The sequence below is a fragment of the Hylobates moloch genome, unplaced genomic scaffold, assembly GCF_009828535.3.
Source record: "Hylobates moloch isolate HMO894 unplaced genomic scaffold, HMol_V3 SCAFFOLD_2, whole genome shotgun sequence".
Taxonomy (NCBI): domain Eukaryota; kingdom Metazoa; phylum Chordata; class Mammalia; order Primates; family Hylobatidae; genus Hylobates; species Hylobates moloch.
The window spans coordinates 147,843,350-147,867,142 of NW_026652277.1; the positions used below are offsets into that span (position 1 = coordinate 147,843,350).

The following is a 23,793-nucleotide window of genomic DNA, read 5'->3' on the forward strand; positions in this document are numbered from 1 at the left end:
TGAATTTTGAGCTATGTAAATATGTAATTTATTCAAACAGTAAATGTAAATTTAAAAAAGAAAAAAAAACACAAGTTCTATCCTGGCTAACATGGCGAAACTTCATGTCTACTAAAAATACAAAAAATTAGCTGGGCGTGGTGGGGGGGCGCCTGTAGTCCCAGCTACACGGGAGGCTGAGGCAGGAGAATGGCGTGAACCTGGGAGGCGGAGCTTTCAGTGAGCCGAGATCGCACCACTGCACTCCAGCCTGGGTGACAGAGCAAGGCTCTGTCTCAAAAAAAAAAAAAAACAAAAAAAAAAACAAAAAAAACCCACAAGTTCTATACACAGTAACACTGATTAGATATTAAGTTGGTAGATGTATCTCTAGTGTAGAAGAAATTCTGAGAATCAGTTTTGTCGGCCATATTGACATGATTGTCAATGTTGGGATGCCAGGTTTGTTTAGTAGTATTGTTGTTGCCTTGTTTTTTTTCCTTCATTTTGTTTTGTTTTTTTAGAGGAAATTCAACTTCTTCTGTAGTGCATTTTACATGCAGCGGCATATTTTGGAAAGGATGTCATCCTAGAAGCAAGAATACCTGAATTCTAATCTTGGCTTCAATAATTACCATTTTTCCAGACATGGTATACAACATCTTTCCTCAGTCTGAGTGGTGAAAAAAACCTTTAATTACCTCTCCCATTGAGAAAATTCTGTGATTCTCTCCATATATAATGAACCTTTTCTTGAAAATACAAACAAAGAAGGAAGAAAGGAAGGAAGGGAGGGAGGGAGGGAGGGAGGGGTAAATACAAATAAGGAAGGAAGAAAGGAAGGAGGGAAGAAAGAGGGAGGGAGGGGAGGGAGAGAGGGAGGAAGGAAAGAAGGACGGAAGGAAAGGAGGAAGGGAGGGAGGAAACAGAGCCTTAAAATGTCTTTACATTCATAGATAATTGGCATTTATCCTTTGTTGTTCTTGGAAATAATTGCTGAATTCCATGTCCTTAAGAAAGCACAGCAAAAAATATCTTTTCACAGACACCTGAGACAGTAAAGCACAAAAAGACATCTATCTTCTTTAGATATGCCTACCAATGTGTATGCACATGGCATATAGAGATACAGGGAATAATAGACAGTCTACCTTTATGTATACATAGTTATAGTTCCTTGTAATTGTTCCTTAACTCATATAGTTACAGCATCATAAACACTCAATTTTTTATTAACTATTCTTAGGTACAGTTCAATAGTGTTAATTATATTCACATTGTTGTGCAATGAAGACACTGGTCTTTGAAATCCAGGAGATAGGCAGGTTCAAACAGCAAACTTTGTGTTGAAACGTCAACAGCAGTGGTTCTCAGTCCTGGTTGTACATTAGAATAATCCCATCCTCAAATTAATTCAATCTGAATCTCTAGGAATCCTAATGTGCAACCAGAGCTTAGAACTGCTGCCCCAGAGAATTGCTTGAACCCAGGAGGCGGAGGTTGCAGTGAGCTGAGATCGCGCCACCGTACTCCAGCCTGGGTGAGAGAGCAAGACTCTGTCTCCAAAAAAAAAAAAAAAAAAAAAAAAAGAACTGCTGCCCCAGAGCATCCTGAGGGTCTGTTTTTATCAGGACAGCAGAGATCTGACAGGGCCAGGTAAGGCTGGAGGCCCAGACCTCAAAGCCAGACAACAGCTCCACTGGGTCTGAGAAGGCAAGAAACACTTGATGACAGCTCTGAAGCAGGTGCAGCCACGTCTTTCTCTTTCTATGTGTCACATCTCCTAAAGACCCTTCCTAACCCTTAAAAGCCTTAAGACTCTAAAGTGAATAGCTCAATTTTAGCAACTTTATATGCTTGTGCAACCATAATCACTATCCATTTTGGCCACACTCAGCCCTAGGCAACTCCTGATCAGCTCTGTTACACTGAGCTTCCAGTTTTGAGAGGACAGCAACATGATGACAGAGAGAGACAAAGAAGACAAAGAAACACAGCGCAGAGAGAGACCAAGAAGTTATGAATAAGGGAAGACAAGGAGACAGACAGAGAGAGAGAGCCAGAGAGAGAGAGTGCAAAGTCAAGAAAGAAGCATGGACTAACAGAAAGTGAAAGACAGAAACCAAGTCGGAGAGAGACCAAAGAGACAAAGAGTCAGAAAAACAGAAACAGACAGACCTAGATACATAGACAGAATGAGAGAGAGAGAGACACCAAGAAAAGATGGGTGAAGCATAAAATTACTGGGCAACACAAGGCTATTATTTTAAGATAGTCTGAAATTAACAGGATGGTGCCATGTAGTCACTTACAAAGCCACAGCCGTCCTCATCCAGGAAAGGGTGGGCCTGCAGCAGGGCATTAACTACGTCATTGTACTGCTGGGTGCTGGGGTACCTGTTCACCAAAACAAGGAGGATATGTTTCACTTCAAGCAGCCCACATTCCTTCCTTTAAGATGAGTCTAATTACACTCATTTTTCTTCATATTTTTCTATATAACAAAAAGAGATTTAAATATCAGGCAATTTGGGACCTATTACCAATATGTCATCCACAATCTGAAGACAGTTGATTCCACATGAATTCTACTCTATTCTGAAACAGACCCTTTCCCAAAGCAGCAAGCTTGTCCTGTTGTCACTCACAGTGAGCCTTCCAGATACTTAGTCATGTCGGCCTGGAGAAACTCAATGATCCTTATCCTCATGCTGTGATCCGGGCACCTCTGCTCTGCTAACATGCATTTGACATCATAGGGAAACTCTGGTAACACATAGGACTTCGTCCATTGTAATGCTTTGCTTCTTGCTAGAATATGTTTCACATTTCTTCTGCGAAATGAAAACACACAAAGAATGAAATTCTATTCCAAATATATGCAATTTATTAATTTGCTACATCCTGAGAACTTATGAAATAAACAACTATCCCGAGACCCAAATCTATGGAAGTCATCAAGCCATCTTCCATCCATTCATCCATCCACAAATGTTTGAAGGCTCATTAAGTGTCTTTGTCCATTCACACAACACATAAATATTTATTCTTTAGAAAATGTCATAATAATATAGACTTTAAAATAAAGCCTGAAGTTGAAATGCATATTAATTCATTTTTCTTAAATAGAAAATGTAATGCACAGCTCAAAACTAGACAATATACTTAACAAAAAGAAAATACACTGCAATTTAACAAAGCAAATGAGGCCTACCATAAAGTCTTAGCACCTGTTAAGAAAATTTTTCTAATTAATTTATTCTGCTGTTGTTTATAATGAAATACAAGATCCACCTAATTTAGTTGGTCTTTGCCTATTTTGATAAGGTGAACTTCGTTTCCAAATTAAATGTAAATAACAGATATTCCGATTCCATCCAGATGAAATTTCTACGAAGGGCTACAGAAAACTGTAACTATAGAAGGCAGATCAGGAGTTGCCTGGGGCTGAGGGTGGATAAAATGGGTAGTGACTATTTGTTGTACAAGCATATAAAGCTGCTAAAATTAACTGAGCTATTCACTTTATTTTTATATTTTATTATTATTTTTTGAGACGGAGTCTCACTCTGTCGCCAGGCTGGAGTGCAGTGGTGCGATCTCGGCTCACTGCAACCTCCGCCTCCTGGGTTCAAGCGATTCCCCTGCCTCAGCTTCCCAAGTAGCTGGGACTACAGGCGTGTGCCACCACATCCAGCTAATTTTTTGTATTTTAGTAGAGACGGAGTTCACCACGTTGGCCAGGATGGTCTCAATCTCCTGATCTCGTGATCTGCCCACCTTGGCCTCCCAAAGTGCTGGGATTACAGGTGTGAGCCACTGCATCCACCCAATTTTTTTTTTTTTTTTTAGAGTCTTGCTCTGCCATCCAGGCTGGTGTGCAGGGGTGCAATCACAGCTCACTGCAGCCTTGACCTCCTGGTCTCAAGCTTCCCACTTCAGCCTCCTGAATAGCTGGGACTACAGGCACGTGCCACCATGCCCAGCTAATATTTTTTATTTTTTGTGGCGATGGGGTCTATGTTGCCCAGTTTCGTCTCGAACTCTAGGCTCAAGCGATTCTCTTGCCGTGGCTTCCCAAAGTGGCGGGATTACAGGCATGAGCCAACACAGCCAGCCTCTTTTTCACTTTAAATGGGTGAACTTTATGCTGTGTAAATGAAACATCAATAAGGCTGTTTATAAAATTATCAGAACAACGTTCAAGCCATAAAGTTAGTGACTGACCACTGAGTGTGCAAAATGAAGACTCTATAACATTAATAAAGTGTCCAAGTAACAATTAAGCAAAGGCACTAGGTAGCTCTTCACCCATTTATAAATAGGATTGATTGCGGTGGAAGTAAAGAAACAGAGGCAAGCCAAGTAGAAGACAACAGGAAGATTTCCTAAATTGGCCTAAGTAGGTTGATTTTCTGATAACCATGGAACCCTTAGTGGCCCAAGCAAAATTCAGATGAATTTTGAAAGGCTAGGATTCTTTTAGCATTTTAGGTCATCCTTTATAAGAATGCACGAGCTATGATGCGATATGGAGAATCAAGCACACAGGAGAAAGCACTCTCACATCCCTTTTTATGATAAGCTCCCTTTCCTTTTTTCCCCCTTTGGCGGTCCCTGCTATATCAGTGGTGAAATTACGTCCTGGCTAAAATAAGCACACCAATATTTAATACTTGACCCAATACCACAACAGGATATTTCCAGATGTAAGTCTCTGCTGTAGCCCAATCTATTTTCTAGTATGTTTCTCTTTCATTTTGTTCATTCATTCAACCAGTATTTATTAGGGGTCTACTAAATGCCAATTACTTTTTCACAATCCTCATTTTCTTCCATATTCTATTACTTTGTTTCTTTCTCCCATGGCCAAATTACCTCTCCTGTATCTACTGAGACCAAGGAGCATAAAGTAATGGCCAGTTTTATTGGATGTCTTTTGTGCCTTCCTGGGATTTTTTTTTTTTTTTTTTTTTTGAGACGGAGTCTTGCTCTGTCGCCCAGGCTGGAGTGCAGTGGTGCAATCTCGGCTTACTGCAACCTCCGCCTCCTGGGTTTAAGCAATTCTCCTGCCTCAGCCTCCTGAGTAGCTGGGACTACAGGCACATGCCACCACGCCCGGCTAGTTTTTTGTATTTTTAGTAGAGACAGGGTTTCACCATGTTGGCCAGGATGGTCTCAATCTCCTGACCTCGTGATCCACCCACCTCGGCCTCCCAAAGCACTGGGATTACAGGTGTGAGCCACCATGCCTGGGCCTTCCTAGCATTTTTAAAAAGTGATGTAACTTGGCAGGTGTTAAGCTGGTTTCAGTAATCTTGGCATCTATCTGTTTCCCCAGTGATTTTCAAGTAGCTAAATTAGCTGCCTGCCGGGTCCAGGTTTTTGAAGTTGTTATGTTACTTAGTACCAGCTCAACAGATAAGTTCAATGTTCCAGTGTTATAAAATAAAGCTCGTTACACTGTTTGTCTTTTTATTCTACATACTTTCCGTCCTTTTTTTTTCAGTGTTGGGGCAGAGACTATACTGCATGGTATTATTTCTATCAAACATCCACAATGTAGCTAGACGCATAAAGGATCCAAGAAGACAGATACTCCATCTTGCTCTAAATAGAGATATTAGGAAAGATCAGAAGCATCAAATTTTCATTAAAACAATGTAAGAAGATATTCTGGAATTGACTAAAAACCAACCCATGCCACCTAATACCAGTCAAAATGAGTATTACACACGAAAAGTGACTCATCAGAAATTAAAAATACATTCTAATTTGGAAGCAGATAACTTCAGGCAAAATCATTTCTCATCTGTAAAATTATATTTGCATTGGATTAAAAAAAGCTTTACTGTGAGGTTAAGAGCATTCATAATATTTTTATTAAGCTAGAGTTGGGGAGACACCAAAATAAGTCGCCAAAAGTAAGGGCAGGGAGCAGAGAGCAGTTCAACCCAAAGGACGGTTATATTACTGTTCCCACCTCAGAATCAGGCTCTTCCACAACATCAGCACCACGAAGCAACAGATCTCTAACCCAAGGTATCTCAATCCTGGGTGCACAGTAAAATCAACTAGGAAGCTTTTAAAACATGTTAATGCCTACAATTGGCCCCCGGCTAACTGAATCAGAGTTCACTGCTTACTAAACTCTCAGCTTATGTGCAGAGCTTATATTTGCAATAAAATAAAACTTATAATAAAGGTAAGACAACACATTTGATAATTGGCCACATCATTATTGTATTAGGTGCTAATTTAAAAAATAATTAGATGGCGTTTTCATGAAAAAACTAATTGACTCTCCAACATTTTCTAATGTTAGGGTGAAAAAATATCCAATTCTTTCCCTGCTTCCAAAGAGCATATGGTATACGCTGATGAGGCTCACACAGGGTAGGAAAGATGGCTCTGTTAAGAACGGGCTCAGGTGAGCACCAGCTCTCTAAGGAAAAATCTGAATGCACAGAAGAACAGCAGTTGGTAGGGAGCAGAAGAAACGCAGATGTTACATGAGGGCGGGGACTGTTTGTTTAATCTCCAGTATATATAACATTGCTTGGTAGAGTTGATAACACAGTGATTTTCTGTTGAAAGGATAAACCAGGCATCTGAAAGAAGTAGCTATCTAAGCAGGGCTGAATTTGATGCGGTCTGGGCAAAGGTGTGGACACTTCGCTGGTCCGTGCTTACATCCATTGCCCGGTAGATTCGGCTTCCCATGTATGCTCCAGGCATGTCTTTGAAATCACCTTCATCCTGCTTTTCCTTAACCTCTCTTACCTCAATCTCTTCCCAATCACCTCACCGGGACTGCTTCCTCAAAAGTCAATAATGATTTCCTAATTGACAAATTCAGGGCCTTTGACCATAACCTTTTACAAGACCTTTTTAACTGCATTTAGTGTCATTGACTACTTCCTCACACCCCTTTTCTTCCTTAACTTCCTTCACACTGTTTCATTTTCCTGCCTCTCTTCCCATCTCTCTGAGAACTTGTTTATTTGCTGATTTATACCTCCTTTACTTTCTGTGAGAATTTGCACATGGCTTGGTTCCTGCCCCCTTAATCCTCTGTATTGATTTTTGCTTTCTTCCTCAGAGAACTCACACAGCCCCATGGCCTCAGCTCTGAGCTCCGTGTTGATGGATTGTAAATCTATCATCAATAATCTGTTCTCCATGCTCCATCTTAGATCTCCAACAACAACTTGTACATTGTTCATCTCATACTCAACAAATCCAAAATAATTCATAATCTTAAAAAAAACTAGGTTCTCATTTTCTAGGAACTGAATTGTGTTCCTTTCAAATTCTATATGTTGAAGCCCAAACCTCCAATGTGACTGTACTTGGAGATAGACCTTTATGGAAGTAATTTAGTTAAATTAAATCATAAGGGTGGGCCCTGAGATGACAGGATTAGTATTCTTAAAAGATCTGTATGCCATGTGAGGTTGGAGAGAAAATGTAGCCATCTGCAAGTGAAAAAGAGGGTCCTCAACAGAAACGGAAGAGGTCAGTGCCTTGATCTCAGGCTTATGGCCTCTAGAACCACCAAAAAATAAATTTCTATGTTTAGGTCACCAAGTCTATGGTATTTGTTATGGCAGCCTGTGCGGACTAACACAGAATTCCAATTTCCTTGTTTCTTTTACTGTACCCGTTTCTCTTAGCAACTCAGGCTTAACATCATGACGTCTCTTTTACCTTCATTTTTCACTCCTAAGTGTCATGAAATTTTCCCTACATTTTATCTCTGTATTTATTTACTTATTTCCATGGTTCATGCTACTACACTAATCCAAGTACTCGCCACTCAAATGTGGACTGCTTCAATAGTCTCCTAGCAGAGTTCTGCTGGAATGGCTTAATGAGCTCCCACTGGACCAGGTATCTCAGAAACATTAACCATAAACATTAAACACACTTTAAAAAAATTAACTGAAAACACTGAAAGGTGAAAAACAGAATGCAGGTTTTGAAAAGAAGCCTACACTTAGAACAAGAGGAAGACACTGGGCCTTCAATGAGGTTCCGTTTTCATGGCTTTTGGCCTGAAGGCAGGCCTCAACGCTGTGCTGCCAAAACTCTAATAGAAAAACCTGTAGTATCTCTGGACTCAAAGACTTGGGGGCAGGATTTCGGACAACCCATTATGTGGAAAAGGAGAGGAAAACTCCAGAAAAGAATGAGCTAATGAGGGAAAACTCTATAATCTGTGTATAAACCGTTCAAATCTCTGGATGATCCTGAACTACACACGTGCATAACTGGACTAAAGATAAAAGAACTCAACAGATTTTAACTGACACCAGGAGACTGAGTTTTCCACGTGAGTCCAACCAATTTTGCGGCTTCCTAGAACAAAATGTCAACACTCTTGGGGCAAACAACAACAGATTCAAGAGACTCCACATTGTAACATTCATATTTAATCCAAAATTATGTAACGTACAAAAAAAAAACCCAGAAAATGTAATCCATTAATCATTAGAATGTGATGCTAAGATGAACCAGATGTCGGCAAGGATTTTAAAGCAGCTATTCTAACGATGTTCAGTGAATTAAAGGAATATAGGCCAGAATGACTGAAATGATAGGAAAATTTAGCAGAGAAATAGAAATTGTTTAAAAGACACAAATAGAAATTTAGAAGAAAAAAATACAAAATTTGAAATTAAAAATTGTACTAGATAGGATTAATAGCAGAATGGAGATTTAGGAGGAAATAGTCATTGAATTTGAAGGCAGATCAACAGAAATGATCCAATCTGAAAAACATGGGGAAAACAGATTTAAAAAAAAAGAAAAGTAGCTCATTTTTTCTAATTGCAGCTCCTCACAATTTATCCCCCTATACAGCCATAAACCCTTCTTCTCTGTGATCCATCATCCAATTTTACATAAACACCGATTTAATCATGTCGGTCAGTGGAGGGGCCAGGTAGAGCTGGCCAATGGCTTCCAGGGCTACTTTTGGAACCAAGACATAGTCCAAGATCCAAGCAAAATAAGCCAATCTTGCTTGGCACCATAATCATGTCCAATTTCAAACACTATTTCTGGTACTGAAACACCACTGGGAACCAACGTGGAATTTAACTTCAAATTTAAAAGTCCCATAGTTTAAAGACCAAGTATATAGAAGACCTGCAAGTCCACATTCAATACTTGACCATACTAGATATCTGCCTTTTGCATGATTTCACATTTTCCAATTGTCATAGGCATTTGGAAAGATTTGGTTTGCTGACAATGTAACCCATATATATATTGAGTGACAAGGGTGATTCAGGATTCTTCTATCCCCAACAATTAGACATGGTGAGAGTTTACTATGCAGTGAGAGTTTACTATGTCAGTCTCTTTGACCAATTAACATCTTCAGTATGTGGTCTCCCTGAGAGGAGAGTTACTGCTTCCTATTTCTGGGGACAACTGTGAGCCAGGCCCATCCCTTAATTATCATCCCTTTGGGTTCCTGGGGCTCCCCAGGAAGAGGAAAATAACTATTTGTTGACATGTTCGGATGTAAACACTCACATTTGGAAGGAAAACTCTGAGTCTGTTCTCTGTATTTAAACCCCTTTTGGAGCTATTGAGTGTTTGGCAGTTATTTTATCCCCATGAAAGCAGATAATATTGCCTTAGGGAAAAAGTAAGTTCTTGAATTTTCAAACTAGAAAGCTTCAGTATTTCTTTTTGAATCACAGGAAGCTTAAGAGTTTAAAACTGTTGCTTCCTTCCTTTTTTTTTTTTTTTTTTTAACTGAGCCTCAGTTTCTTGCTTTGTTAAAATTGGTGCTTCCAATTTCATTGACTTAAAGGAATTTTTTCATTCTCTTTTTACTTCTACAAATAAAACAGGTGATAGGATTTTAAAATTCTATGAGAAAAATAAAAGTCAATGGTCTGTAATTTCTTAAAATCCCAAATTTGAATTCTTCATATTTAGTAATTAGAAATTTTTGTACTCTCTTATTATCAACTGCTACACAATGTGAATTCTCAGATCCAGTCCAGACACAAGCTTTACTAAATCTCCAGAATGCACTATGCATGTGTTAGCAGTTGCTTCGCTTACTTAGTTGCCCTCAGTTGCCCTCATTCTTCTAGGTTTATCTCAAGGCTTCTTCTCAGGTGGGTTTTACTCACTGCCACACTCCTGCCACACATGTGGTTCTCCTCATCTGAATCCCCCACCTGGCATGGTCCAACAGTGGCCCTGTGAGCACTCAACTATATCTAGTCTCCTTACCTGTCTTGATTTTCCTATGTCCTTGTTGAATGAAATAGTTTGTGACAAAAATACTGTAGAAAGGTTTAGCAATGTTTGAGAATGATACAAAATATCAAATATAACATTCTACAATTGATAAAGATAGTCTGTAGTTCTATAAACTTGTGTTTTCTTTTCTTTTTTAAGAGACAGGGTCTCTCTCTGTTATCCAGGCAGGAGTGCAGTGGCACAATCATGACTCACTGCAGCCTCAAACTCCTGGGCTTAACGGGAACCTCCCACCTTAGCCTCTTGAGTAGCTAGGACTACAAGCATGCACCGCCACACCCAGCTAATTTTTAAAATTTATTTTTGTAGAGATGAGGTCTTGCTGTGTTGCCCAAGCTGGTCTCAAACTCCTGGCTGTCAGGCGTCTGAGCCCAAGCTAAGCCATCATATCCCCGGTGACCTGCACATACACATCCAGATGGCCGGTTCCTGCCTTAACTGTTGACATTCCACCAGAAAAGAAGTGAAAATGGCCTGTTCCTGCCTTAACTGATGACGTTGTCTTGTGAAATTCTTTCTCCTGGCTCATCCTGGCTCAAAAGCTCCCCCACTGAGTACCTTGTGACCCCCACTCCTGCCCACCAGAGAACCCCCCTTTTTCCTTTACCTACCCAAATCCTATAAAACAGCCCCACCCCATCAAAAGCTTTATTGCTCACACAAAGCCTGTTTGGTGGTCTCTTCACACGGACGCGCATGAAACTGACCTCAAGTGATTCTCCTGCCTTGGCCTCCCAAAGTGTTGGAATTAGAGATGTGAGCCACCGCATTTAGCCTAAATTTGTGTTTTCAGACATAAAGTGTCACCTTTCAAAAAGGAGCTCTCTGTTGTGCTAAAACAGCCCACTCATGACGAAGAAACCACTCACTAGCAAGGCACCAAACCAAGTGGTGGGTGAAAAGAAGTGCCAGGTTACTAAGCCCATAAATTTGAGATACAAAAACCAGTGGGGCACACTAGAGAGGCAGATCTGGAGACTGAGGTGGAAACCTCTGGAAACACAAAAGGTATCTGAGAACTAGATTGTGACTCTGGAGAATTACAAAAAGGTCAAACACGCCAAAAATAAACCCTCCAAAAGCTGTTTTCTAAGCATCTCACCAGGCTTCAGTTGCACTCCACGTGGCTTTATGGGACCCAGGGCAGAATTGATACCACACTCAGCTGAACCCTGGTTGACCTTCGGAGTCATAGCTCATAAATCATCCCTGTTATCCCAAATTTTGGGGCACAAATTGTACCTTTCTCCAAGGGCACCCACTTGGAGACAATCTCCTACTTTGAGGAATTGCGATACTTTCCTAGTCTTGTAAAATAGCATTGCTTTCTGGTCCTCCAGGGAGGAGAACAAGGGACAGGTGGAACACTTTGCTGTGAAGAATACACATCCTGTCTACAGGACTTGGTCTTCACATCTCGAGTGCCACCAGCAATAGTATTAGTACTCCCACCATTGGGAGAGAAAGCAGTGACAACTATGCTGCTCTCCAGGGACTGAACTGAAAGAAATTGTGCCCCACAAGTGGCTGTATTGTGGCATCCCATTTTCATTTAATTCCTCTCTACATCCAAGCCTGCAGACTTTATGCACTGAAAATGGTATAGATTGGGATACCCAGGTTTATATTATCAACTCTGAAGCTAAATGGCATGTGATCTCTGCAACATCCCAAACCTGAGATGTTTTGGGGACATAGAAGAGGAAGAAGCCGGGGAGGCTTAGATATCTGTTTAAAGAATTTGCTATCATTTTATCCTAGGACAGAAGATGTTATGGTACACACCCCTTCCAAATAGGGAACAAATTTTATCAAACTACAAGTGAATCAGAAATTCTGCTTTTGAGTTAATTATGCCAGTAACCTGGGAATTACCTGCTTTACCTTGGCAAGAGTAGCTATTGCTAAGAAAACAAAGTAAACAGGCCGGGCACGGTGGCTCACGCCTGTAATCCCAGCACTTTGGGAGGCCGAGGCGGGCGGATCACCTGAGGTCGGGAGTTCAAGACCAGCCTGACCAACATGGAGAAACACCATCTCTTCTAAAAATACAAAAAATTAGCCGGGCGTGGTGGCACATGCCTATAATCCCAGCTACTAGGGAGGCTGAGGCAGGAGAATCGCTTGAACCTGGGAGGCGGAGGTTGTGGTGAGCCGAGATTGTGCCATTGCACTCCAGCCTGGGCAACAAGAGTGAAACTCCTTCTCAAAAAAAAAAAAAAAAGAAAACAAAGTAAACAAGAAGGTTTGAAGAACCCAATAGAGACACGTGCCAATGAACAAGGAGAGATGCTGTCTCTGAAGATACTGAACAATGTCACTTCAAAGCACCCCTGAACTATGAAGAAAATGCTGTTTTGTTGCTGCAACTGATGGTACTCACTGTGAATTCTGAAAAACATCTGAGCCACATTCCTATAATTTTGATATTTGCTTTTAATTTATGTTTTATAGCCCAGGGCTCTCACACCTGGCAATAAATTTATGAGATTTCCAGAGGAATTACATGTCTGAAATGCATGTGTGAATCTATAATCAAGCACAAAGAAAAATGTGACTGGCATCAGGCACCATGTCTGGGCAAAGTGTCGCCTGTTAGACAGATGTCTCTCAAACCCTCCATGTTATTGGCCCCCAGTGTGAGATTCAAGGCCTCGGGAGTCTTTGGGGCCCTAATTCATCAAAAACAAAGCAAAAAAAAAAAAAAAAACTTTTAAATCTTCCCATTCCCCAATTCCTCTTGGTATTGACAGAAATGCAAAGTTTCAGAAACTCAGCCCTTTATCTTATCTACTACCATGACATGCACATCAACAAGTCTCACAGAGCTATCACCTCTCAGTCCCTCTTTTCTTTTTTTCTTCCTCATTCATGTGCCTGTAATCTCAGCACTTTGGGAGGCCGAGGCAGGTGGATCACGAGGTCAGGAAATAGAGACCATCCTAGCTAACACGGTGAAACCCCATCTGTACTAAAAATACAAAAAAAAAAAAAAAATTAGCCAGGCGTGGTGGCACACAGCTGTAGTCCCAGCTACTTGGGAGGCTGAGGCAGGAGAATTGCTTGAACCCGGGAGGCGGAGGTTGCAGTGAGCTGAGATCACACCACTGCACTCCAGCCTGGGCAGTGGAGCAAGACTCTGTTCCCCCACCCCAAAAAAAAAAAAAAAAAGGTATGAGGCATGACATGCTCAGTTGTTGCAAAATGGTTCAGTAGTACTATTTTTGCAGTTCAGAAGTATTAAAATGTGTTTTAATTTATCACCAGCAATCAAAGTGGGCAAGGACATTCAGTAGCTACTGAGGAATATAGAAAACTGGGTCTTTAAACAAAAATGAAGAGGTCTCTCTTCATTTGGGAGGTGGTGGCATTACTGAACTGTTTAGACTGACTCTGTTGAGTGTTTTCTATATAAAATGTTAATATGGAAAAGAGTGAGAAGAAGCCCTAGCTTTATCAGAATCCCTGTTGGTTTTTTTTTTTTTCATCCTGCTAAGTTCTATTGAATAAGCTGTTGGTCATATTCTTCACAATGCCATTCTCATGTTTGTTTTCTTATGTTGGTTGATAGCACCACTAGTTATATAAGCCAGAAGTACAGGAGAAAGTTTACCACCCAGCAAACTCCCCTCTTCTCCTCATTAACAGGCCCACCATGTCCTGTTGATTTTATATTTAAATATCCTTTTGATGCCTGTTACCACCATCTTAGTTTAGACCTTCATCAATTCTTGCTTGAACTTTAGTCTAGTGTTTTGATGGGTCTTCCTCCTTTCATTTTTCTCCAATCCATTCTCTACATCACTGCCACAATAAATGATGAAAACTATGTATACCTGATCAAATTACTGAATCTCTTTGATTATTCCCTAACCTACAGCAGTAGTTTTCAATTCCCACTATACATTATAATTACTTGTGGAACTTTAAAAAAAATACTGATGCACAAGTCTCATCCCCAGAAGTTCTTATTCATCTAATGCCTTGTTACTCAAAACATGGTCTTAGAACAGCACTGGAATTAAGAATTGCAGAATCCCAGGCCCCACCCTAACCTACTAAATCAGAGTCTGTGTTTTAACAAGATTCCTCAGTGTTTTATAAGTACAATAGAATTTGAGAAGAATCAGTTTAGGACATTGGTATTTTTCCTGTAAGTCCACTAGGTGAATTTAATGTGCAAAGTTAACAGATGCTTAGCATGGCATGGAAGTCCCCTCCTCACCTCTCTAACAGAATCTCACCATTTACAGCAACTCCATTTTCTCTGCCTCTATCACATTCCAAAAATAATCCAAACAGAATCCTCCATGCTATTTCAGGTGTTTGTACCCTTGCACATACTGTGAATGTCCTTTTCTTCTCCTGCTTCATTTTCCTTAAGATAAATTTCTAATCATCTTTCAAAATCCTCCTTCAGTGTTTGTGAAGCCTTTCCCCAGAGGTCTTTGCCACGCTTACTTCCCAGAAAGTCTTATTTCTCCCTCTCTCTGTGTTACTTCTCCATTTCTCTTTTGGCATATTTTTCTGTGTTGCAGGTACTTGCTTACATATCTGTCGTGCCTACCAGACTCTGAATTCCTCAAGGAAAGGAATAAAGTGTTCATCCCCAACCCCATGTCTACATAGTACCTAGCCCATGGGGTATAGTCAGTAATTTGGACTGAACAAAAGAAAAACAGATTAGAAATCAAGATTACTTTTGACCTCTCTAAAGACTTAGTAATACTGTCCACAGATATCTTCCCCTGACAGAAAGTTTGGCTCTAGCTCAAAGCCAATATTCCTCACTTCATTAGGGTCCCTGCTCAAATATCACCTAGTCAAAGTTGAAAGGACTTCCCTGAGAACCCCATCTGAAACAGAACCCTCCTGTACACTGACACATACATGTACACGCACACACTGCTCACTCTCTATCCCCGCTCCTGCTTTTTTGCATCACTGGTCTTCATAGCATTTAAGCAAATTTATAACCTAATGTTATATTTATTTATCTATTTTTCTCCTTACATTAGAAGGTGAGCTCTGCAAAGTGGGAGGCTTGGTCAGTTTTTCCCTACTGTATCCCCAATACCTACAACAGTGTCTCACAGGTAGTAAGCACTCAGTAATTATTTACATATTGAATGAATGGATGAATCCTGATTTAGGTAAGGAATCTTTAAATAAGTATTTCCTAAGGTGTTTTGTTGTAACGTTAATAGATGTTACACAAAGAGAATCCTGGGTTAAACAAAGTTAAGTGGGTTTTTTTGTTTGTTTTACTATAGGACTCCTCAAAGCCTACATTAGTACATTACTGTATGCTGGAAATCTCTAATCAAGGAATAGAGTTAGTATGTAATATTTCCACAACACAGAACCTTTAGGCATGAGGTTCTACACAGGAAAGTGGTACAAAATTACGGGATCTTGCATTTCCCTTTCAGATCCTTGCTCCACTGCCCTGGGACTCAGGATCTAAATGTGTCAATTCAACACCTGTGTGGTCTTTGATGCCCCCCACCTCTCAGTGGTGACTGGGCTTCTCTAATCAGATTCTTGAAACTTCCCTCTTCACCTCATTGTACATATTGGTTCATAGACCTTGTTTCTGTTTTGTTTGCTACGGCAACAACCAACTGGTGTCCCAGAACTCCCCAAAAGGGAGGCCTGAAGCATATGCTCCTCTTGCCTGGAGCCCTGAGTCCTGGGAAGGCTTCCAGACACTGTTGGCCTACCTGCACTTCCTAGAGCCACTTCTGCTTTGGGACCATTTGTTAGAATCGAGAGCAGAATTTTTTCAAATCTCTTTGGACCCTGTGTCTTAGCGACTGCCCAGACAAGAACAACAATAGGTAAAACTAATGAGCTCCTAAGCTTTTTTTCATAAATTAATTCATTCTTCTATTTATTTTACAGATAAGAAAAGTGAGACCTAGTAAGGTTATATAACTGGTCCAAGGTTACTCAGCTGGTAAATGACAGAGCTAGAGTTTAAAACTAAACTCAAATACTTGCCTATCCTCATCTCCAGACTTACCAACCCTGGTTATTAGCAGGGTTGACACCCTGGACTAATACATATACTTACTGCTCTCCCAGACCATCTGCCTTTTAGCTCTATGATTGAATCACCATGAGTGACAATGGATCTCAAGATATTGCATCTCACCCCCATGTCTTCCTACAAGGCTCTTTCGTTATCTATTGTGGTTACATATATTTCAATTAAGAAGAGCCCACAGAAAATGCTTAATACATCTGTTCCTTCATGCAATGAACATTGTTGATCACCTGTGTCAGGGACTGCACAGATGAATAATACTGGTTCCTCTCATCCTTCCCCCACCCAGAACTCTTGGCCTATAGAGGACCAAGGAATTGAGGAGTAGGAATTGAGAAGACAAATCACACATCTAACTGGAACCTGCATTAATGAACCCATAACTAGGCTGGCACACTTCATTGCAGCTTCCCTTTATTACACACTGGTATTGGATGCACACACAACTGTGTGGCCCCTTGCCTGAACTACCTGTGTGGAAGAGCCTGCAAACAATGCATCAAATATGTTGAAAATCCATTGACATTTGCCTTAATCACTGAGCATAGGCAGAAGGATTAGCTTATTCTACACCATTTCATTGCAATGGCCAGACCGAAAAAAAATAAAGTTTGTAATTAAAATAATTTTTAAATATGCATGAAACCATGACTAATTTATAATTATACCCAAAAGCGGAAGCAAAACATCTGGACACATATATTTAAAGTTCAAGTGAGAAGCCTTTAAAGTAACATTTAGGAAGCCTCTACGTGTTTATCTACTTTCATGCCTTATTAGCTACTAAAAGAGAGGTGAACAGTTTCAAACAGGGTAGACAAAAAAACAAAGAATAACACTGCAAAAAAAGCTCTTCCCAAAAAATCACCAGCACATGATGAAGATGGGACCTATTAATCCCTCCTTCCAGAAAGGGCATTTAAGCAATTCAGTAAAGAGCACAGTATCTTCATGACTAGCCTGAAAAACTCTGTCTACAAAACCATGCTGAAACCCTCTGTCTACAAAAAATAGAAAAATTAGCTGGGTGTGGCAGCGCATGCCTGCAGTGAGGAGACTGAGGTGGGAGGACTGTTTGAGCCTGGGAAGTGGAGATTGCAATGAGCTGAGATAGCGCCACTGCACCCCAGCCTGGGTGACAGAACGAGACTCTATCTCAAAAAAAACAAAAAAATAAAATAATAATAAAAAAAAAAGCACGGTATCTGCTGTCCCTGGAGAAAACTGCAATGTGCCACAGCACTCTAGCGTTTCCTTGGACATCCAATTCACCCACTGGAACACATACCTCATTTTCACTACTGTTAGAGTCATTCCAAGAGCCAGAGTCAGGTGAATTTCCAGGCCTTTTTTTTCGTGTTTTTTTTTTTTTTTTTTTTTTTGTCAGCACACAATCGGGATGGAATGAATATGTTCATTTCAGGGAACAGAGGAAAAAAATATCACAAGAATAGTAATTGCCACCTTGTGAGGTGTGGTAACAGCTGCCAGGTGCTTTGATATGTTCTATCATTGAGCCCTCACAAGACTACATATCGAGGTGCAGGAGACATGGTTCAGAGACCACTTGTTGGGCAAGTGGAGGAGTCAGGATTTGAACGCAGGTGTGAGACTCCAAAAGCTGGCACTTGTTCCCCACCTCTCTGTACCTCTTGAAAAAGGCTGGCTTCAAGAGAGCCCTGTAGCCAAATACCTTCGGATTTCTAGCCTGTTATGGAGGAATGGCTTATAGACCCCTGGAATTTGGCTCTGTAAAAAAAAAAAAAAAAAAATAGTATATGGATTGTATTAAAAGATCTAAAAATATCGATGTTATTCAAATATTTATCCCTTCCTATGAAAGTGTATTCAGTCTTTCATTGGCTCACACATCCCAAGTTCTATTTTATTTTATTTTTTTGGGACAGAGTCTCACTATGTCACCTAGGCTGGAGTGCAATGGAGTGATCTCAGCTCACTGCAACCTCTGCCTCCTGGGTTCAAGTGATTCTACTACCTCAGCCTCTCGAGTAGCAGGGATTACAGGTGCACGACACTATGCCAGGCTAATTTTTACATTTTTAGTAGAGACGGGGTTTTACCATGTTGGCCAGACTGCTCTCGAACTCCTGACCTCAGGTGATCCACCCACCTCAGCCTCCCAAAGTGCTGGGACTATAGGCATGAGCCACCATGCCCAGCCCCAAGTTCCATTTTAAAGCTCCTATTGAGCCTCTATGTGTGAGGAGCCAAGCTAAATGCTGGGTTTACGACAGCAAGAAAAAACATGGTCATTGTCCTTGAAGCACTTATAGTCTAATGAGAGAATACAAACTTTAAAGTGATCAATTTCATTAGCTAGTTTACAGTCAAGCACGAGACAAGTAGATGATACTATACACAGAGGAAGGGCTCCGTGCCTGGCCTGGAATGTCACCAGAGGCTTTCTATAGAAGGATGTTAAGGAAAGGAAGGGAACTACACACCAGGACGCAAAAATCATACAGTAGGCCCTTAACAACTGTTGACTGAATAGTGCCCTAGGCAGAGGGACAGGAGAAAGGGACCAAGAGCGGCTCCAACACTTTGGCTCACAGGGTTGGATGGTGGGAGCCACCATCTGAGATAGGACATTGGAGGGGAGAGAATCTTCTGCCCCATCTCAGTCCACAGTCCTGGATAAAGGGCAGGGCCATAGGGGAAATACTTAAAATAGATACTTCACCCTGTCTTTATGGGCCCCTCCTCCCACACAGCTGATTGCCCAGGAGGGGACACCTGATTCACGCTGGGCCCATGAACAAAGCAACACTGAAAGACAGAGTCAGTTGGCTGGGACGACCCGAGCTGTTTATAGGGAGAATTTCCTTGGGGGTTGGTACTAGGGCAAGGCAGTCGTATGCCAGGTAGTTTGGGGGGAGCAGAACAGCCAGAAGTAGTATGATAAATCTGTACTTGTAGGGAGAAGCAAGGAAATGAGGCCGACTAGACAGGGAAGCAGAATGGAGACAGAGACAACCCGTGAGAAAAGCAGGGACCGCTTCGCTGCCTGGCTCTCCAGCACCTGTTTCTTCATGCTCGGGAACTTACTTGTTCTGCCCTTGGATGCTGGGAAATGCTTTTCTCACAATAAACTCCCTTTGTCTTTACTGTGAGTGGATTTTTGTTTCTTACTGCCAAATACATACTAAGGCAGGAAAGATAAGTTTACTTTTTGAAACATTTATTCTAAGGTGCGGTATGCAGAGATGGGCAGCTGGTGGCAAACAGATAAGTAAAGGGCTTAGGGGAGACTTTATGACCAGAGATAAAGATAGAGGTGTGCCACTTCTAGTTTCCAAACCCTTCTATTTCTCTCAATTTCTTAGCCAGTCCTATTTTGCTCCTCCCCCTTGCCAGGTGCTATGAGGAATGTGAGATGCCATTAAGTATGAGGCTGTTTCTTTGATGAGCCATGTGAAAACAATTGGAATAATAACCCTGCCTAGCCAGTATCACAGGAGCATGATGAGGACCAAATGTCAGAGGGCTTAGAAAGGAGAAAAGACAGCCTGGGCAACACAACGAGATCTCATTTCTACAAATCATTAAAAAATTAGCTGGGTCTGGTAGTGCACACCTGTGGGCTCAGCTACTCCGAAGGCTAAGGCGGGAGGATTTCCAGAGCCTGGAAGGTCAAGGCTGCAGTGAGCCCTGATTGCATCACTGCACTCCAGCCTGGGTGACAGAGTGAGACCCCATCTCATCAAAAAAAAAAAAAAAAAAAGAAAAAGAAAGGAAAAGACCTACAGGTATAGAAGGTTGCATCCTCATCTGCTGTGTCAAGTAGGCAGAGAAAAGACGCCCTAAGGAAAGCAGGAATACCTCCAGGAGCAGGGCTGGAGAAATGGCTGTACACCGAGTGCCCTCTGTGTGCTTCCACTCTGCTTGGAACTTGGCAGGCATTATCTATTCTTAATGCTCAAAACAACACCATGAAAAAGTATCATTATTATTTCCATTTTGCAGATGAGGATACCGAGACACAGTGCTACTAGGGTAGGTAGCACTGGGGCTAATCACTGTTCTCCCCAACTCTACCCACACTTCCACAGTTATAGACATGTGGACTGGCTGCATTTAGCAGCTTCCTGTTGGAAGGGGTAGTTGAGAGCTCATGGCTTACTACATGCACCTGGAGCCAATCACGGGCAAGCTCTAGGAATCAACCAGCACCCATGAGCGGGAAGGAGGGGAAAGAAGCCACCTTGCAAATGAATTTCCACTTTCTGAATCATAGTTCAATAGAGGAAGACCAAGGCAATAGATTTTGCACCTAGGACCCTTCCACCTTCTTGGTCGCCACCCCAAACAAGAGTCAGTGGGCCCTAACACTGGGAGATCTTGAGGCACTGAGGCTGTGGGGCTGGAGGTGGGGTCCAAGGTTGAAGAGAGGGAAAAAGACCGGAGAGGAGAGCCCAGCCCATTTGCAGGAGCTCCTCATCAAAGGTGCTGCTCTTCTCTGCACTCACAGGGCTGCTGGGGCCTTGCAGGCCTGAGTCCAAGGCTGTTGCCCTCAGTCCCCTGAGCTCTCACGCTGAGGGTGGCTAGGTCCTGTGCTGAGGCAACAACAGCCCACTTGGAAAAAATAGCTAGAAATCCTTTGACTGCTCTAAATCTCAGTTGTACTCATTTACAAAAAGGAGAGAATAATGCCCACCCACCTTGCAGTACTGCTCTGTGGGCAAAATGAGCTGATTTTGGTGTAGTGTAAAGGGGTTGTGAAAACTGAAGGACCACATCCTTGCTTGGCTATTGCCCGATTATTCTTTCTGTGCAAGGTGACAGTCTCTCTTTTCAATGAACTATGTTTAAGGCATTGCATTTGCTTGTTAGTGACTGGAGACAATATGTAATATGAGTTATGGATGCATGGATTGCCTGGGTAGGATGGCCGTGAAATGCTGTAGGACAGGGGTTCTTAATCCTCAGGCCACAGACTGGTTCATGGCCTGTTAGGAAACAAGCCACACAGCAGGAGGTGAGCAGCAGGTGAGTGAGCAAAGCTTCATCTATATTTATAGCCACTCCCCATCACTGGCATTAGCACCTGAGCTCCGCCTCCTGAGAGATCAGTGGCAGCATTAGATTCTCACAGGAGCGCACACCCTATTGTGAACTGTGCATGTGAAGGATCTAGGTTGAGCACTCCTTATGAGAATCTAATGCCTGATGATCTGTGACTGTCTCCCATCACCCCCAGATGGGACTGTCTAGTTGCAGAAAAATAAGCTCAGGGCCCTCATTGATTCTACATTATGGTGAGTTGTATAATTATTTCATTATATATTAGAATATAATAATAGAAATAAAGTGCGCAATAAATGGAATGTGCTTGACTCATCCTAAATCCATCCCCCCGACCCCTGTCCTTGGAAAAATTGTCTTCCATGAAATCAATCCCTGGTGTCAAAAAGGTTGGGAACCGCTATTCTAGGGGATGCCGTGACCTCTGTATCACATCTTACCCATGACCATCACAGCACCAAACCCTACGTGTGGTTCTCTAAGTCTACAGTTTTTCCTTTGTTCAGTTGTAATCCATATATTGAAATATACACTACATAAAACCCAGTGTAGGAACATAGAGAAAATATTTACAAAAACAACTGGAATATAAAGCAAATGCTTACCTGCCTCTATCGGGAGAGTCAAGTTAAAGCAACAACTACAAAATTCAAAACAAAAACTCCACCAAGGGATATTCTATAGAACATTATTCATTGAATAAATTCCATCTTTGTGACTGCTGCCAATCACCTTGAAGAGTTTATGACAGAGAAATCCTCTTTTTCCTTAAGAATGTACGCTTGAAAGATGTATACTATCATTCTAAAATTTTACTTTTCCAATGCAAAAACCAGAAAATTTAATCTTCATCTTTTACCAAATACCTTTATCGCTGGATAAAAATATATGCCCTTCCAGGAAAACAAAAAGTTTCAAATTAGAAATACATCTAAACATGTGAAACCTTATCAAAAAGAAATAGAGAAGAATGTTATTTGGCTTTAAACTGTCTTAAAGTTGGTACCCCCACCTCTGTTTCAATACTCTTTGGTCAATTAGTCCATTATCAAGGTTTTCAGCTGGATAGAAAGATGGCATCTGCTCCCCATGGCTGGCTGGACTGGAGGACTCTTCATCCCTGTAACTAAGAAAGAAGAGGTGGGTCAGGCACTATTCAAGAGGTGATATGACCATTGATCTCACAGCAGCTCTGAGGGTAGCACCAGCCCAGAGTAAACATCATGGTCTGTGTCCACTTCCAAGTTCCACATTAGACTCATGACTAAGAGAACGGAAAGAAGGCCCCTCTGGCGTCATCTAATTCAGTGGTTCCTACGTGCCAGGAGGCAGACTGATGCCAGTTCATAATGCTGTTTTCACCAATCTATCCTATTTTTAAATGGCATTAAGACAATACCTTCCTTTATGAAATGATGTGATCATAGAATGTATCTTTTGTAGCTAATATTCTTGTTTGGCAAAATTAAATGGTAAACTCTGCCAGATCCCTACTCTGCTCTCTGCCATTTTGGGAGACATTTTATTATCTGTGAAACCTCAGGATCTCAGAAACATACTCCGCTAGCTCCCTTATTTTCCAAGTAATGCGACTGAAGCCTAGAAGGCAAAACAACTCCTGGTGATCTACTCAGTAGCAGTGCCAGGATTTGAACTCAGTTTTTCACCTTCCTGACCAATGATTTTTCTTCCAGTTTCGACAAGAACAACAACCAAAAGGCAACTGCAAATATGCCCACCTATTTCATATCCCCATCATTTGCTGAGGTATCAACAGGATGCTAAATATCCTGCCCAGATGTGGCCCACACATCCTTTTCAAAATAACATGCCAGGCCGGGTGTGGTGGCTCAACATCTGTAATCCCAGCATTTTGGGAGGCCGAGGCGGGTGGATCACCTGAGGTCAGGAGTTTGAGGCCAGCCTGGCCAACATGACAAAACTCTGTCTCTACTGAAAACACAAAAATTAGCTGGACGTGGTGGCAGGTGCCTGTAATCTCAGCTACTCGGGAGACTGAGGCAGGAGAATCACTTGAACCTGGGAGGTTGCAGTGAGCTGAGATCATGCCATTGCACTCCAGCCTGGGCGATAAGAGTGAAACTCCATAAAAAAAAAAAAATGCCAGGTATAAACCAAAAATAAAATTCTAAGGCCCCCAACCATTTGAATGGACCCCTCCTCTCAGCTAAAGGTATTCCAAAATTAACCTAAAAGACTAATTCAGGCCATGATGGGAAGGGAAGGTTGAACATGCCTCATTATACCACCCTCCCTTTTAGAATTCAGGAAAAGGTGATCAGCATTAACATCAACACAGACCTTAAGTCTAATAAGAAACATTTATGGGCAAGGCATGGTAGCTCACACCTGTAATCCCAGCACTTTGGGAGGCCGAGGCAGGTGGATCACGAGGTCAGGAGATTAAG

At 41.6% G+C, this 23,793-nt stretch overlaps 1 protein-coding gene across 1 annotated transcript in view; it reads right to left on the reverse strand.

Annotated features, from left to right (window-relative positions):
• Positions 1–23,793, reverse strand: part of SAMD3 (sterile alpha motif domain containing 3) — a 220,196-nt gene that overhangs the window by 38,314 nt on the left and 158,089 nt on the right. The window contains exons 7-9 of the mRNA XM_032158959.2: positions 22,377–22,490; positions 2,628–2,813; positions 2,292–2,376 (exon numbers count right to left, since the gene is read on the reverse strand). Coding sequence (XP_032014850.1) covers positions 2,292–2,376; positions 2,628–2,813; positions 22,377–22,490 — 385 coding nt within the window. The remainder of the gene's footprint in view (positions 1–2,291; positions 2,377–2,627; positions 2,814–22,376; positions 22,491–23,793) is intronic.